General features: G+C 46.7%; 1 protein-coding gene across 1 annotated transcript; it reads left to right on the top strand.

Annotated features, from left to right (window-relative positions):
- The first annotated feature begins 4,496 nt into the window (after positions 1 to 4,496).
- LOC138969671 (protocadherin-7-like) lies at positions 4,497 to 14,728 on the top strand. Its single transcript, XM_070342530.1, has 4 exons — positions 4,497 to 9,621; positions 12,309 to 12,737; positions 13,589 to 13,688; positions 14,052 to 14,728. The coding sequence occupies exons 1-4, from the start codon at positions 7,105 to 7,107 to the stop codon at positions 14,726 to 14,728; spliced, it is 3,723 nt and encodes a 1,240-aa protein (XP_070198631.1). The 5' UTR covers positions 4,497 to 7,104.
- The last annotated feature ends 272 nt before the right edge of the window (positions 14,729 to 15,000 follow it).

The following is a 15,000-nucleotide window of genomic DNA, read 5'->3' as shown; positions in this document are numbered from 1 at the left end:
CGACCCTCGTCTTGATTCCCCCTCTATGTTAAAACATTTAGTCAAAACTTGACTAAATGTAAAAAGCAGACATCCATCTGCGCTGCCTTCAAAGAACAATCAATCTCTTAGGCAGTCTTTTCAACTCGCAAATCGACTCCGCTTTCCCACATATATAATTATATATATACCTGTCCATGTCACCAACTTAACACTTAAAGAAATCCCGCCCTCACACCTTTAGAAAAGACCTGCTAAGCTCAACCTGTCAGTGTTACCTCGTACAACATTACAGGTGGATTTGAAAGCTAACGGGTAGATCCCATATATCAGTGTCGTCGCGACACGGGTATCTTTCTACCCGGGTACCTCCGCCTCCGGTAAGCGGCGGGGGGTACCCGCGACTATCTGGCCCAAGCGGGTACATCAATCACTGAGAGAGGGGGAAACGTTGCATCCTCATTTTTGGCCAGGGAGTGACGAAGGATGTTGCCTTTGATAATTCAGTTACCGTACCTGTTTGTATGCTCTAGGTAGCAACATCGTCATTTGGGTGCAATCCGGGGTGTTCATTGACCGTCTGCGCTTCCGTTGTTCCATGCTTTGATGATGTTTGTGGAGAATTAAGAAGAAGAAGAAGAAGAAGAAGAGAGAGAGAGAGAGAGAGAGAGAGAGAGAGAGAGAGACAGAGAGAGAGACAGAGACAGAGACAGACAGACAGAGACAGAGAAGAGAGATAGAGAGAGAGGGGGGAAGAGAGAGACAGCGAGAGAGAGACAGAGAGGGGGGGGGGGGCAGAGAGCGAAAGAGCGAGAGAGAGAGACAGAGGGGGGGGCAGAGAGAGAGAGAGAGAGAGAGAGAGAGGGGGAGGGAGGGAGGAGGAGGGAGGGAGGGAGGGAGGGAGGGAGGAGAGAGAGAGAGAGAGAGAGAGAGAGAGAGAGAGAGAGAGAGAGAGAGAGAGAGAGAGAGAGAGATAATCATGATCTCAACGAAGTACGTGTTACTTATTTTGAGGTGCTTGAGAAAAAGCCTATGATAGAATCAAATTTGAAAAGTGGCAGAAAGTGACAAAAGATAAAAGACGAGAATTGTTTAATTAGTGTTTCAAAGTTCCACTAAATCAAATCAATGTTGTTGTCATCATCGTGTCGTTTAGTGTTTCCATTAAAGTGAAAATATAAATTTCAAAAAATACAAAGCGAGTTGCAAATATAAACTACAAACAACCACACAGACGCACACACGAGAAAAGAGTCATACACACCACTTACGTTTATCAAATAAACCCGGTCCCAACGGAGAGAAGAAACAAACGGCAACAGCTACTGAAAACAAAAATATGAAGAGGAAAAAAAAACCACACACACACAAGAAAATATGGTTGTGTGCTGAGAAATAACTCAAAACAAATAACAGAAAAACAATATTTTCCCAGAATTCTGCAATGTACAAATTCATCTTCAGGCAAATCAAGAACACACAAAATATACACCCCACATCCTGGCGTTTCACCGCAATTCCGCTCTCGCAAAATCTCGGGGCAACGTGACTGCATCCGGGCTGGAGCGAGATCGAAGCAACTTCCCGTTGTTCTTTCACAGCACAGGAAGCTTTCAACGGCTAATGCTTTCAACGACTTTTTTTTCTCAAAAAAGTGTTTTAATGGACAAAAGAGTGAAAGCTAAAAAAAAATCAATTTAGGTTTCGACCCCGTACGTCACATTAGCAGGCCCCGAAGACATTGTGACCTATGAATATGCTGAACTTGTGTGTGCCTGGAAGCACTTTGTAGAAAATGACAAAGAGGGTGACGTTTGTGACTTGATTGCATTGTCTGAGCTTTATTGGTCCAGTTTCGTCGTCATCGTCATCGTCATCATCATCATCATCATCATCATCATCATCATTGTTCTCCGTTGTCGTCAAAATCATAATGATCGTCGTCATTATGAAGCTCTTTTGGAGCAATGAAATACGATTTTGCAAATGACCAAGTTAAAACCAACGATCCATGCCATATTGGATACATGACTGGCTGAGTTCGTAGAACCTGGACAAGATACGATGCTATAATAGCCTACCTCTTTTTATTCGTACCGCGTAATTTTCTCTACCCTTTGTTCCACAGGGAAATGTCATGCAAATACTCTGCCACTCATGACCTAGTAGCCCTGGCATTTTGTTTTCGGCATCCAAGCTAACACACACTCTCATGCGAATGACACAACTGGTGGTTTCAATATAGAGACGAGAGAGAGAGAGAGAGAGAGAGAGAGAGAGAGAGAGAGAGAGAGAGAGAGAGAGAGAGAGAGGGGGGGGGGGGGTGGGGGTAGGGGTTGGCTTTGTCATTCAAATTGCATAAGGACACAACTGGTGGTTTTAAGTCTGGGTATTGCTGAAAGAGGAAGGGAAAGAAGCAGGAAGGGAGGAAGGGAGGAAGAATGGGCCTGTATTACAAATTGCACAGCTGAAAGTTTTGGACATTTTAAAATCGTTGAACGACACAAAGGCATGCAATATAGCTATTCTTCGGGCTAATCGCAGAGGTTAACAGATAACTCGATCCTCGCTTCCTAAACCGCCATTAGGCTTTGCATTTCCTGCCATTTCGACATCCATTAACGTAAGACCTCTCGTGGTTTGGATGGGGGAGGGGGAGGGGGGTTGTCTCTGTTCGGGCTAACGTACTACACTGAGGGGAAAATGTCAGAGTTGAGGCGTAAAGTTGCCCTAAGCTAAAGTGAATGTGGGAGTGTTTTTTGTTTTTGTTTTTGGTATCGTTGTTTTGTTTTCCTTCAATTTTTTTTTTAGTAGAATATGCACGCATTGTTATGGTTTGGGAGATTTGTTCAATGCTGCATTGATAAACTTCATCGAATTTGTTCGTTGGTATTTGTTCCTCCAATTTCTTTTTTAGTGGGATATGCATGTATTGTTATGGTTTGGAGATTCTTTCAATGCTGCATTGATAACTTGCATCGACCTTTTTCTCCGTCCTACATTGTAAACGTGCGTCCACTTGTTCAATTTTGCATCGTCACTTGCTTCCATTCTCTTCAATGTTGCATTGTGAACACGCATTCACTTTCTGCATCCACGCATTGCAAATCTATATGCCCGCTTTTCCAAGTTAAGTTTTTTTTTGGTGTGCTCTTGAACGGGGCTTTTGTTTTTAAGTTGTTAAATGATGCAGTATTGGATTTTTCCACATGCCCGTAATGGGATTCTGACGTGAATGAAGTTTTGTTTTGTAATAAAGAGTAGGAATAATGTTGTGGTGTTTGAATGAAGTAATCATTTGTAAGGTTCTGATTGTAGCTAAGTCAGAAGTGATTTATTCATAAAGATATGTGTCTCGATGAGTGTTACAATGACAGACAGAGAGACAGACGTCCACATTTAATTTCGTTGACCAAGTCTATGTACTTCATCATCCTCGCTCTCTTTCTCTTCATTAAAGTTATTATCTGCCCCTCTCTCTCTCTCTCTCTCTCTCTCTCTCTCTCTCTCTCTCTCTCTCGCTGTTGCTCTCGCCGTTGCTCTCTGTCTCTCTCGTACCTTCTTTCTTTGTTTGACAATTGCTTTCTCTCTCTCTCCGTCTTTTTTTCTCTCACACTCTCTCACACTCTCTCTCACTCTCTCTCTCACTCTCTCTCTCTCCCTCTCTCTCTTTCCCTCTCTCTCTCTCTCTCTCTCTCGCTCTCTCTCTCTCTCTCTCTCTCTCTATTTATATCAAACGCCCTTCTCATTGGAGAAAACGAGAACCCCAGATTTTCCCCTTTTACGTAATCTATTTTTTGTGGGCATTAAAACTTAATTCCATCCTGTCCTTAACTCTTCTCTGCTTAGCCTTAATTGCATCTCAGCTTAGACCCTTTTCTGATTGCCTCCTGTGTCCCCATCCCCACACCCACACCCACCCCACCCTAAACCATTCCCTCTCCTCGCTTCATTCCAGTTCTTGCCATTTCTACTCGTTCTGGGTTCTCTCTCTGCCACTCTCTCCCTTTCTCAACGCGAAACATTCTGTTGCTGTCTTTTTGACCTCATTCGGATTGCTTCTAATCCGTCCGTTCCCACCCAATTTCATTCGGTTAACGTTCGTTGTAACTCTTGTCTAATTGTCTTTCAACGCTCTCAACTGAACGCCTTTTTGTCTTCAATGCCTTTGCCCAAGCCTCATATTCAATCTGTTGATTTCCTCCAACACCCCCCCCCCCCCCCCCCTCTGTTTTACTCTGTTGTACCTCGCTACAACTCATATCTCTAATCAATTTACCCACCCCACCATTTTATTGCTCCATGCTTTTACCAAAACCCCTTCCTCAATTTCCATTCTTGTTCCCTGTCGATGAAGTCCTGCAACTGCCCCCCCCCCACCCCTCCCGTTTTATTCTGTCTTGCCTCACTTTATAATTACACCCCCCCTCCACCCCCACTCAACTTCACACCCAATACTTCCACCCGCACCAGACACTCAATTTTCATTCTTGTTCCCTGTCGTTGCAGAGGTGCCGGATAGAAACACAAGCAGCCAAAGAATACGAAGCAGCAGCGAACGGTGAGCGAAAGAGAAAGAGAGAGAGTGAGCCATCATCTCTGTGGACCAGAGATCCGGGCCATGTGACAGACCCACGGGGCATCTTTCAGCGCACAAGCACACTTGTCCTCGAAGGAACGAACGAGCGCAGCTGCTTGTGACTGGACTTCGATTGGCGCCACGGTGATTAGGCTAGGCAGAGAGGGGAGCTAGCTGCTTGGGAATCTGGCTGCAATTTCTTCCTTCCTTCCTTCCTTCCTCTTCCTTTCTGCGTTTTTTCCCTCTCTCTTCCTTGGAGGAGAGTTTTGAAATCTCGACGGTTTTGTCCCCGGTGTGGTGTCGATGGTGTAGGAGAAGACAGGACTCAGACTCTGATGTTAATATGAAAAACAAAAGAGACTGATTGTGAGAAACATTTTGCTTCGATTCACTTTTGAATGTTGTTGTTGGGAAACACTGCGTCAAAGAAGTTTGTTGTCTGAGAGACGGAGTTTGTTTTCATTGGCCGACAATTTTTCAAAAAAGGAATGTTTGACTTTTTCAACAAGAGAAGGAACATTGACTGTGCAGAAGAAAGAGTTTTGTATCACTGACGCTAGCATTTATTTAGCAAAGAACTTTAATTTGACAAAATTGAAGGGAATCTAAGCTGAGAACCTGAGGTTGTGCCCATCAGAGTTCGGAGAGGAACACACAGTGCAACAGAATTAGCCATCATCTTAGTGAACCGTCTGTATCTGTCTCTCCACCAGACACAAATATCGACCCTACAACGAATGTTCAGTCCCATAATTGAATTAAAAAGCAGTCAGGGATAATCATTATCACCACCAACACTGCTAGAGTGAAACCTCTCCACTGTCAGCCGTCCACCAGACCACAGTTTTCGATTACGACCAGATTAACTTCAGCCCACGTCGTATCACGTAGGGAGGATCATCCGCTAATCTCGCCTTAATCCAATCACGCCGCCATTCTCCTGCCAGGAACGTGCATTATCAGCATTGGAGCTAGAGACCCCCTGAACATCGCCAGGCGTCGAGCATTACCGGCGTTGGAGAGAGAGAGAGAGGCTCCTGAGCATCGCCAGGCGTCGAGCATAGCAACTTCGGCGTGCAGAAAGTTCTGTTCCAGCTTCCGCCAACGGGGGTGGACACCTCCGTTTTATCCGTTGATCCCTTCCCCGGTAAAACTGTGTCCACTGTGGAGTGACAGAGATAATCCCAGAAAGACTGACCTCTCTAGCTTTCTTTGAACCTCCCTTAGCAGCCAGGAAGGAGGAACGAATTTTGATGTTTTTGACTTTTCATCTGCGCAACAAGAGAAACAGAGAAGAATCTATATGTGTTTTTCTGGTCTTGGGTGCTTAGAACTGATTTGACCGAGAATTTGAGACAGAGCTTTTCGTTAGCTTTTTGAGTTGGACATTAGTATCTGCTGGAAAGACTTTCACAAACTAATCTCTTCACGCTCATGTGGTTGTATATATGTGATAAACTGTGAAAGAGATTACATAAAAAGAAATATAGAGAAAGACCACAGAGCGTTTCCACTCTATCTGTCCATTCGTAGTTCTTGATTCAGACATCTCATCTCTCCACCTCATTGGAAACCACGTCCAAACGGACAGGAGAGATAAACCGCAGAGCGGACTGTTTGTCGCTTGTCAGGAGCTGAGAAACTTATGGGCCCGGTTATCTTATCTTAAGCTCTCCACATAAAGTGATGAGCGGACGAGTGTCCCAGTATCGCTTTCATTCGCTATCCTAGCGAAGAGAACGGGCCAGACAGCGAGAAGGAGAGAGTGAGAGAGAGAGAAAGAGGAAGACACACACACACAAGGACAGCCGACAGCGTAGCAGCGAGTGTGATTCGTGTGCCCGGTAACTAACTACCCGTGGTGGTGGCCCCCCTACCTGTCTGTCTACCCCTCAAGTGGACATTGCAGCATTTCGCAGCCGTAGCCCTTCAGAATCGGCTGCGATAATCGAGCGTTAGTCGAGGGTCTTTCACTGTCAAAGTCTAAGCTCGTTCAGATCAATATATTTGGCCTGTGCGTGTGTGGAATGCCATGCTCGCTCACAGTGTTCGGACAACTGCTGGACAGTTCGTATCTACATAGGATCTACTAGTGTTTGAGTGCTAAGTGTTCTGCTGTCAACACTGACAAATACATTCGTGTTAATGTAGACGTGTTTACATTAGCTGTTCAGAAGAGAATGCAGAACGGTCAATCCTATAGCAGCTGCTGAAATCAGTTATGTGTTTAATTTACTACTGAAAACCGTAATGAAACGTATTGACTTTTATTGAGTGTGAAGTGTTATTATTGTTTGCTTTTATAATCAGCAAATCATAGAAGTACGTAAAAAAAATCCGGATTGGTTCAGAAAATGAGCTAATAAGAAACATTGAGTTTAAACGGATAAAAGTAGAAATAAAACAAGAAAATGAGCTAATAAGAAACATTGAGTTTAAACGGATAAAAGTAGAAATAAAACAAGAAAATGAGCTGACAAGAAACATTGAGTTTAAACGGATAAAAGTAGAAATAAAACAAGAAAAGAAAAGAAAAAACGTTCAAGATGGAGACAAAAATTAGCGGGAAAAATCTGTTTTCTGCAGATGTCTCACTACTTGTGACAATATTAACTATCCTCATCTCCACGAGAAGTGTTCTGTCACAAACTTCCGGGGCAGACTTGATGTACAACATCGTCGAAGAAGAAAGCATCGGCACTTATATCGGAACCATCACGGAAAACCAGAACCTTTACAGAAACTTGACCTCTTCACAAAGAAAGCAGCTGAGATACGGGCTGCTGGACCAAAGCCGCTACCCGGCCTCTTTATTCCGGGTGGACGAAGCTTCAGGGGGCATCTACGTGGCCAAGAGGATCGACAGGGAGAGCACCCAGTGCTACAAGCAACCGCAGTGTGAGCTAGAGTTGAACGTAGCCTTGAGCTCAGCCAGAATCCCCTTCTCCAACATCGCAACAGTGCTGATTACCGTGTCAGACAAGAACGACAACCCGCCCTACTTCCCGGCCCAGGAGTCCGGCAGCGTGGTGCTTGACATGTCCGAGTGGGCTACAGTGGGGACTGCGCTTAAACTGAGCGGAGCCGCGGACAGAGACTACGCCAGCAACAACACGGTCAAGCGCTACTCCCTGACCGCCTACACCAGCATGTTCTCCATCAACTCTTCCAACAACCTGGACGGGAGTTCCGTGCTGGACCTGACCCTGCTCAAGCCGCTGGACAGAGAGGCGACCAGCACTTACCGCTTCCTTATCCTCGCCTTTGACGGCGGTTCTCCTCCCCTCAGCGCCTCCCTCAACGTGCAGATCAGAGTCACCGACGAAAACGACCACCCGCCCAACTTTCTCAACAACACTTACGAGGTGGAGATTCGCGATGAGCTAGCCCCGAACCAGATCATTCTTCAGGTCTCGGCGAGCGATCTGGATTCCGGGCCGTACGGTCAGGTTCGCTACCAGTTCAGCAGCCTGCAGCGCGAACAGCTGGAGAGAAAGTTCCACGTGAACGAAGCTACTGGAGAAATCAGCGCTGTAAGCAGCCCGCCTGCCGGTACTCAACAGTTCATCGTGGAAGCTCTGGACGGTGGGAATCCTCCTCGGAAAAGCCAGACAGTGGTGACGGTGAAGGTCATAAGCTCGAAGAACAACCCGCCAACAGTGCAGATCAACACCTTATCCAACGGCAGCAACTCCTTCGTGGAAATTCCTGAAGATGCCAGTCTCGGCGCCTTCGTTGCTTTCGTCACAGCAGAGGACCCGGATGAAGGACTTCGAGGTCAAGTGACGTGTCAGCTGAACGGCGGGGTCCTGAGCCTGGCCACCTTGGCAGGGAAGGGCTACACGCTGACGCTGCAGTCCAGCCTGGACAGAGAGACGCAGGATTCGTACAACGTGACGGTGACTTGTTCAGACGCCGGTGAACCTCGCATGTCCAGCGTCAGATCCGTGCTGGTGATCGTCACAGACGTCAACGACAACCCGCCCCAGTTCACGTGGAAGTCATTTAACCACACCATCCCCGAGGGCAACTACACCGACCGTCACATCATCCAGGTCATCGCCACAGACCCTGACATGGGCAAAAACGCTGAGGTGATCTACAGCATCGACGGCTCAGCCAGACCTCCCTTCAGGATCGACCCGGTGACTGGCATTATCTCAGCGCAGGGGAGTCTGGACAGAGAGACCATCCCTGTCTACAGCTTTAAGGTTTACGCCGTGGACCGAGGCCTGGGACCTAAAACGGCCACGGCTGTGGTCAACATCATCCTACAAGATGTCAACGACCAATACCCAGCCTTCAACCAGACCATCTTCGAGTACCGCATCCCGGAAGACGCCCCGGAGCACACCGTGCTAGGCAAGCTCACGGCGCACGACAACGACGTAGGGATGAACGGTCAGTTCGAGTTCTTCTACGCCGGGTCTCTAGACGGCGCGGACCCCTTCGTCGTGGAGAGCAACGGGACGGTTTGGAGTAGTGGACAGCTTGATCGGGAGCGCCGCGAGTCCTACTCCTTCACCGTCATGGTGCGAGACCGAGGCGCCACACCCAAGACCACCTACGCCAGCGTCGTAGTCACCGTGCTCGACGTCAACGACAACTCGCCCAAGATCCAGTTCCCGGTGGCGGGAAACCACACCATCCACGTCACCACCGTACCCGAACCGGACATGGTCTTGGCCAAGATCGTCGCCTACGATTCCGACGCCGGAGAGAACGGTAGCCTTCACTTCCTGGTCTCCCGTGGCAACGAGGACGGCGCCCTTGACATTGACCCCTCCGGAGGTCAGGTGAAGGTCAAGGACGCGGGCAAGCTGCGCAACAAGAGCGTGTACAGGCTGACGATAGGCGTGGAGGACTACGGCCTCCCGCCCAGGAGGAGCAACACGACGATCTGGGTGGAGGTCAACTTCGACAACAGCAGCGCTGTTCTCATGCGCGAGGGCCAGGGCGAGAAGAAGGCGGAGGATTACGTCTTGATCGTGGCTGGCGTTGCCGGGACGACGGTCGTCCTGTCTGCCATCATCATCGTTGCCATCTGCTTCATATTTCGCCAGGTTTGTTAGTGCTTTACCCTTTGTTCTTGGATCTGTTTTGTTTGTTGAGTTTTGTGTTTTTCTGACGTACATGTCCTCTTTTTGTTTTTTTCTCATAGGAGTGTGGGGTTGTGGAGGAAGGAGGAGGGAGAGTGTGTGTGTGTGTGTGTGTGTGTGTGTGTGGTGTGTGCGTGCGTGCGTGCGTGCGTGCGTGCGTGCGTGCGTGCGTGTGTGTGTGTGTGTGTGTGTGTGTGTGTGTGTGTGTGTGTGTGTGATCCTTATTTTGGTCCGATTTACGCTTTACTCGAGAAATCAACCTGTGTCATCTTTAAATCATTAGGTATTACTTCAATCCTCCCCCCCCCCCCAAAAAAAAAAGATAAAGGCTAGAAAATGTGTAAATTCACTGAAAACCTTTCAAGGAAAACGATTTTTTTTCTTGATCGAGTGGAAATCATTTACCATAATTCACTATACAACATTTTTCACCGATACAAACGTAATTTTCAGGCGAAATAGTAGATTCAAACGGATTTTGTCGGCCACGAAGAGCCATAGAAAAGGTTGGTTTTGTCCTCACAAACATTTTATTGCGACTTTACCCACGTTAATGATTCAGGCTTGATGGAGTTGTAGTGTGCGTTCTTCTGTAACCCGTTCTTGCATTATTGCATAGTGCTTTTAGTTATGCGCTATAGAAATCTCCTTAATAAATAAATAAATAAATAAATATTTTCCTCCGAAAACTTCGAGGTCAAGGAAACTTTGAATCCAACGTTAGGTAAGGCGAATACAACCACGACATCAGACTTTGTTTGTTTGTTTGTTTGTTTGTTTAACGCCCAGCCGACCACGAAGGGCCATATCAGGGCGGTGCTGCTTTGACATAACGTGCGCCACACACAAGACAGAAGTCGCAGCACAGGCTTCATGTCTCACCCAGTCACATTATTCTGACACCGGACCAACCAGTCCTAGCACTAACCCCATAATGCCACACGCCAGGCGGAGCAGCCACTAGATTGCCAATTTTAAAGTTTTAGGTATGACCCGGCCGGGGTTCGAACCCACGACCTCCCGATCACGGGGCGGACGCCTTACCACCTGGCCAACCGCGCCGGTCATCAGACTTTGATCACGAATGTTCGAAGTGGTGTTTAGAATTTCGTTGAAACCATAACCCGCTCATTATTAATTAATACTTCTCTGAATCTCACCTTTGTCTTCCTGATACCTAAACCGTCGTGCTGTCCCCTAGGTAATTTGTTACGGCTATTTCGTTTTTTAATTAAACTCCGTCTGCGGATCAATCGAAGAGATCAGGTGTCACGGGTCGCATTGACCAAGAATGTGTCATGTCAGGGCACACTGCCCGAAGATTAATTTGTAGACTCGGGAATTAAGCGTTTCAATTTTCAAGTCGTCATAAGTAAAATTGTGATACGAGAAGGATTGTTTTTGACATTTAGTCAAGTTTTGACTAAATGTTTTAACATAGAGGGGGAATCGAGACGAGGGTCGTAGTGTATGTGTGTGTGTGTGTGTGTGTGTGTGTGTGTGTGTGTGTGTGTGTGTGTGTGTGTGTGTGTGTGTGTGTGTGTGTGTCTGTGCGTGTGTGTGTGTAGAGCGATTCAGACCAAACTACTGGACCGATCTTTATGAAATTTGACATGAGAGTTCCTGGGTATGATATCCCCGGATATTTTTTTCTTTTTTTCGATAAATACTTTTGATGACGTCATATCCGGCTTTTTGTAAAAGTTAAGGCGGCACTGTCACACCCTCATTTTTCAATCAAATTGATTGACATTTTTGTAAAGCAATCTTCGACGAAGGCCGGACTTCGTTATTGCATTTCAGCTTGGTGGCTTAAAAATTAATTGATGACTTTGGCCATTTAAAATCTGAAAATTGTAATAATTTTTTTTTTTTTTACATAAAACGATCCAAATTTACATTCATCTTTTCCTACTTTAGTTCCTAATTCCAAAAAACATATAAATATGTTATATTTGGATTAAAAACAAGCTCTGAAAATTAAAAATATAAAAATTATGATCAAAATTAAATTTCCGAAATCGATTTAAAAACAATTTCATCTTATTCCTTGTAGGTTCCTGATTCCAAAAACATATAGATATGATATGTTTGGATTAAAAGCACGCTCAGAAAGTTAAAACAAAGAGAGTTACAGAAAAGCGTGCTATGCAGCACAGCGAAACCACTACCGCGCTGAACAGGCTCGTCAGTTTCACTCCGTTATGCACAAGCGGCGGACTACGGTCATTGTGAAAAAATGCAGTGCGTTCAGTTGCATTCTGTGAGTTCCACAGCTTGACTAAATTTAGTAATTTCGCCTTACGCGACTTGTAATCATATTGCGAAACGCGGTGGCATTATTTATTATTATTGTGTGGTGTGTGTGTGTGTGTGTGTGTGTGTGTGTGTGTGTGTGTGTGTGTGTGTGTGTGTGTGTGTGTGTGTGTGTGTGTGTGAAAGAGAGAGAGAGAGCGAGAGAGAGAGGCAAACAGATAGACAGACAGACAGACAGACAAACACACACACACACACACACACACACACACACACACAAACAAACACACACACACATACACAATAATTATGCAATACAAATGATGAGATAAGAACCACATTCAAACACTTTCTAACACTAGAATTAAACCTATGATTCCGGCTTTTCCACCCAGGACCGACAATACCGAAGCAAGCACCCACAACACGGCACCCAAGCAGGTATCAACGACGATGGAGAATTCTTCACCAACATGCCCGGAAATCCGGGAAATCTGTGCGACGATGAAAAACTCCGTCCAAGCTTAGAAGAAGAAGGCGACGACAAGAACAACCATAACCATCCTCCAGGAGGCTACAACGACGAGGATGTCGACGATGAAGATGATGACAGCGGTTTCAAGAAGAAGATTGCCATGGAAACATTCCGAAGCTCGCAGCGCAAGAAGGAAGTCAGTTTTGCCGGCTGTGTGCCCGTGGCGGAAGAAGGAGCAGGGGACGCTGCGGGGTCTCCAATTTATCGCAACGGAGCAAATTATGGCCTTGCTGTTGGGACGGAGAAAGTGGAGTTTGTCAAGCACCCACACGCCTTTCTACAGAGACAGGTGGGTTTGAGGCTGTTGCTGTCTTAGCTTTGGATTCATTCTCAAGTGAACCCGCAAACAATAACAATTACAATAACAGCACTTTATTGTCCATCAAAATATTACATGTATACAAATTGAAAGTTTTCTTTGACAACAACCTGCCTGTAAACGATTATAACGAACATTTCATAAGAATGATTAGGACATTCACTGATAGAACAACTGCACATAAAACATAGGTTCACATACGGTATATAATAACAAGCACACCTATCATATTACCAATGACACTGCCCCAGGGTGCTCTCATCTTATGATATAATAATAATTGAATTACAGCAGATTTGACGAAAGTCTGCTGAGTTCCTGGCCCACAATCGACTCAAGTGCAGGTCAAGTTAACCTAACGTACATGGAATGTGAGATGATGATTCATGAGCTTTGTTTGATTTATATTGTTCAATTTCATTGTGGCATACCATACATTCTTACGAAATAAAAAAAGGGTCGCAGAAGTGTCAAATAATTACCAGCCACTTGTAACTCCACTCGCAAAATCAGAGACCCCCCACCCCCTCACCCTCCACCTCCACCCATCAACTCCCCCCTCTCTCTTGAAGCCAAGGAAGTCATGTTAATCAACAAGGTCGTGTGTGTCAGTGTGTGTGTGTGTGTGTGTGTGTGTGTGTGTGTGTGTGTGTGTGTGTGTGTGTGTGTGTGTGTGTGTGTGTGTGTGTGTGAGTGTGAATTTCCCAATGATTTTAAAGCGCTCTGAGCAGGGTTTAACCCTGTCTTTATACCCTCTAGAAATGTTATTATGCATTATTATCATAAATTATTGATTGTTCTTTTTCTTTGTCCTCCACCAGCTGGAGGAGGTGGGGAGTGACACAAGCGGAGACACGGGCACCAGTGACAGTGGGCGGGGCGGGAGTGAGGATGACGTCAATATCGACATGATTCTTCATGGTCAGTATTTGCATACGATGTCATCCTTTCCCACTGTTTGCAATTTATTTTAATTTATTAGTTTACGGATTCATGCTAAGAAAGCTGTCTTCACCAAGAAAAAGAAACCCGTTATAAAAGAGAGAGAGAGACAGACGGACAGACGCATGGACAGACAAAATGCATAGAGAGAAGGCGAGAAAATGAGCGAGAGAGGAGAGAGAGAGAGAGAGAGAGAGAGAGAGAGAGAGAGAGAGAGAGAGAGAGAGAGAGAGAGAGAGAGAGAGAGAGAGAGAGAGAGAGAGAGAGAGAGAGAGAGAGAGAGAGAGAGAGAGAGAGAGAGAGATGCTGAATTATACACTCAATCCTACTTTTTGTTCGCAGGCGAAAGACAGGCGTCAGGAGGAATGCACGCAGTGGTCCCTTCAGTCCAGCCATCTCTTGACAACGAGCGTTACACCCGCTTCCCTCCCCCCAGGGCCCCAGGGAAAGGAGACCCCCACCACCCCCACCACCACAACAAACCCTATCACGTCCGCTTCGACACGCGCACCACCACCCCCACCCCCTCTCAACACGGCGACCCACACGACCTCTACTCCACCCGACACAATCCTCCTTCCCGATCCGTTACGCCGTCGTACGACTCTAGTCACCACTACCCAGCTAGTCAGAGAGTCGTGTCCTTCTCGCCTTCGACGCGGGGCAGTCCCGGACCCTCCCTGTTTCCCCCCCGAGCCAGCAACAGGGATAAGTCGTTCCCTTCCGCGAGTTACAGAGACGTGTCCTTCACCCCGGTGCCCCAGCACAGTCCGCAGAGAACTCTCAGCACGTTCAGCTCGCCCAGCTCCCCTCCTCCGTCTTTCACTACGTTTCAGAGCTTGAGGGCAGGCAGCAGAACTGGAGGAGAAGGAGAGAGTGGTGATGGAGGTGCCTCAGCACCGACCGCTAGTGCCACGTCAGTGGACGATGACGCAAGCACCACCACGTCTGGCAGCTACACCGTCAACCCGGAGGAGCTGCGGATGGAGGGCTATATCGGTGCTGACGTCATTGTCTGAAGGTGTTGACGTCATATGGTGACGTCATTGTGTGACACCCGGAAGAGCTGCGGATGGAGTGTTTTGTCGGTGCTAACGTCATTGTGTGACGATGGTGACGTCATTGCGTGAAGGTGGTGGTGTCTTTGTGTGACACTCGGAAGAACTGCGGATGTAGGGCTATACCGTTGCTGACGTGATTGTGTGAAAGCGTTGACGTCATTGCATGACGATGATGACATCATTGAGTGACGATGGATATGACCTTGTCGCTGTGTTGCAACAACAATAAT

Source organism: Littorina saxatilis, linkage group LG6 (genome assembly GCF_037325665.1).
Source record: "Littorina saxatilis isolate snail1 linkage group LG6, US_GU_Lsax_2.0, whole genome shotgun sequence".
NCBI classification, from domain to species: Eukaryota; Metazoa; Mollusca; class Gastropoda; order Littorinimorpha; family Littorinidae; genus Littorina; species Littorina saxatilis.
This window is presented reverse-complemented; position numbering and strand designations above follow the sequence as displayed.

Excerpts from the sequence above, each read along its gene's own strand:
- LOC138969671 (XM_070342530.1), top strand. The coding sequence starts at position 7,105 with ATGGAGACAAAAATTAGCGGGAAAAATCTGTTTTCTGCAGATGTCTCA. Across the intron at positions 9,622-12,308 it reads TCTGCTTCATATTTCGCCAG|GACCGACAATACCGAAGCAA; the intron begins GTTTGTTAGTGC and ends TTTTCCACCCAG. Across the intron at positions 12,738-13,588 it reads ACGCCTTTCTACAGAGACAG|CTGGAGGAGGTGGGGAGTGA; the intron begins GTGGGTTTGAGG and ends GTCCTCCACCAG.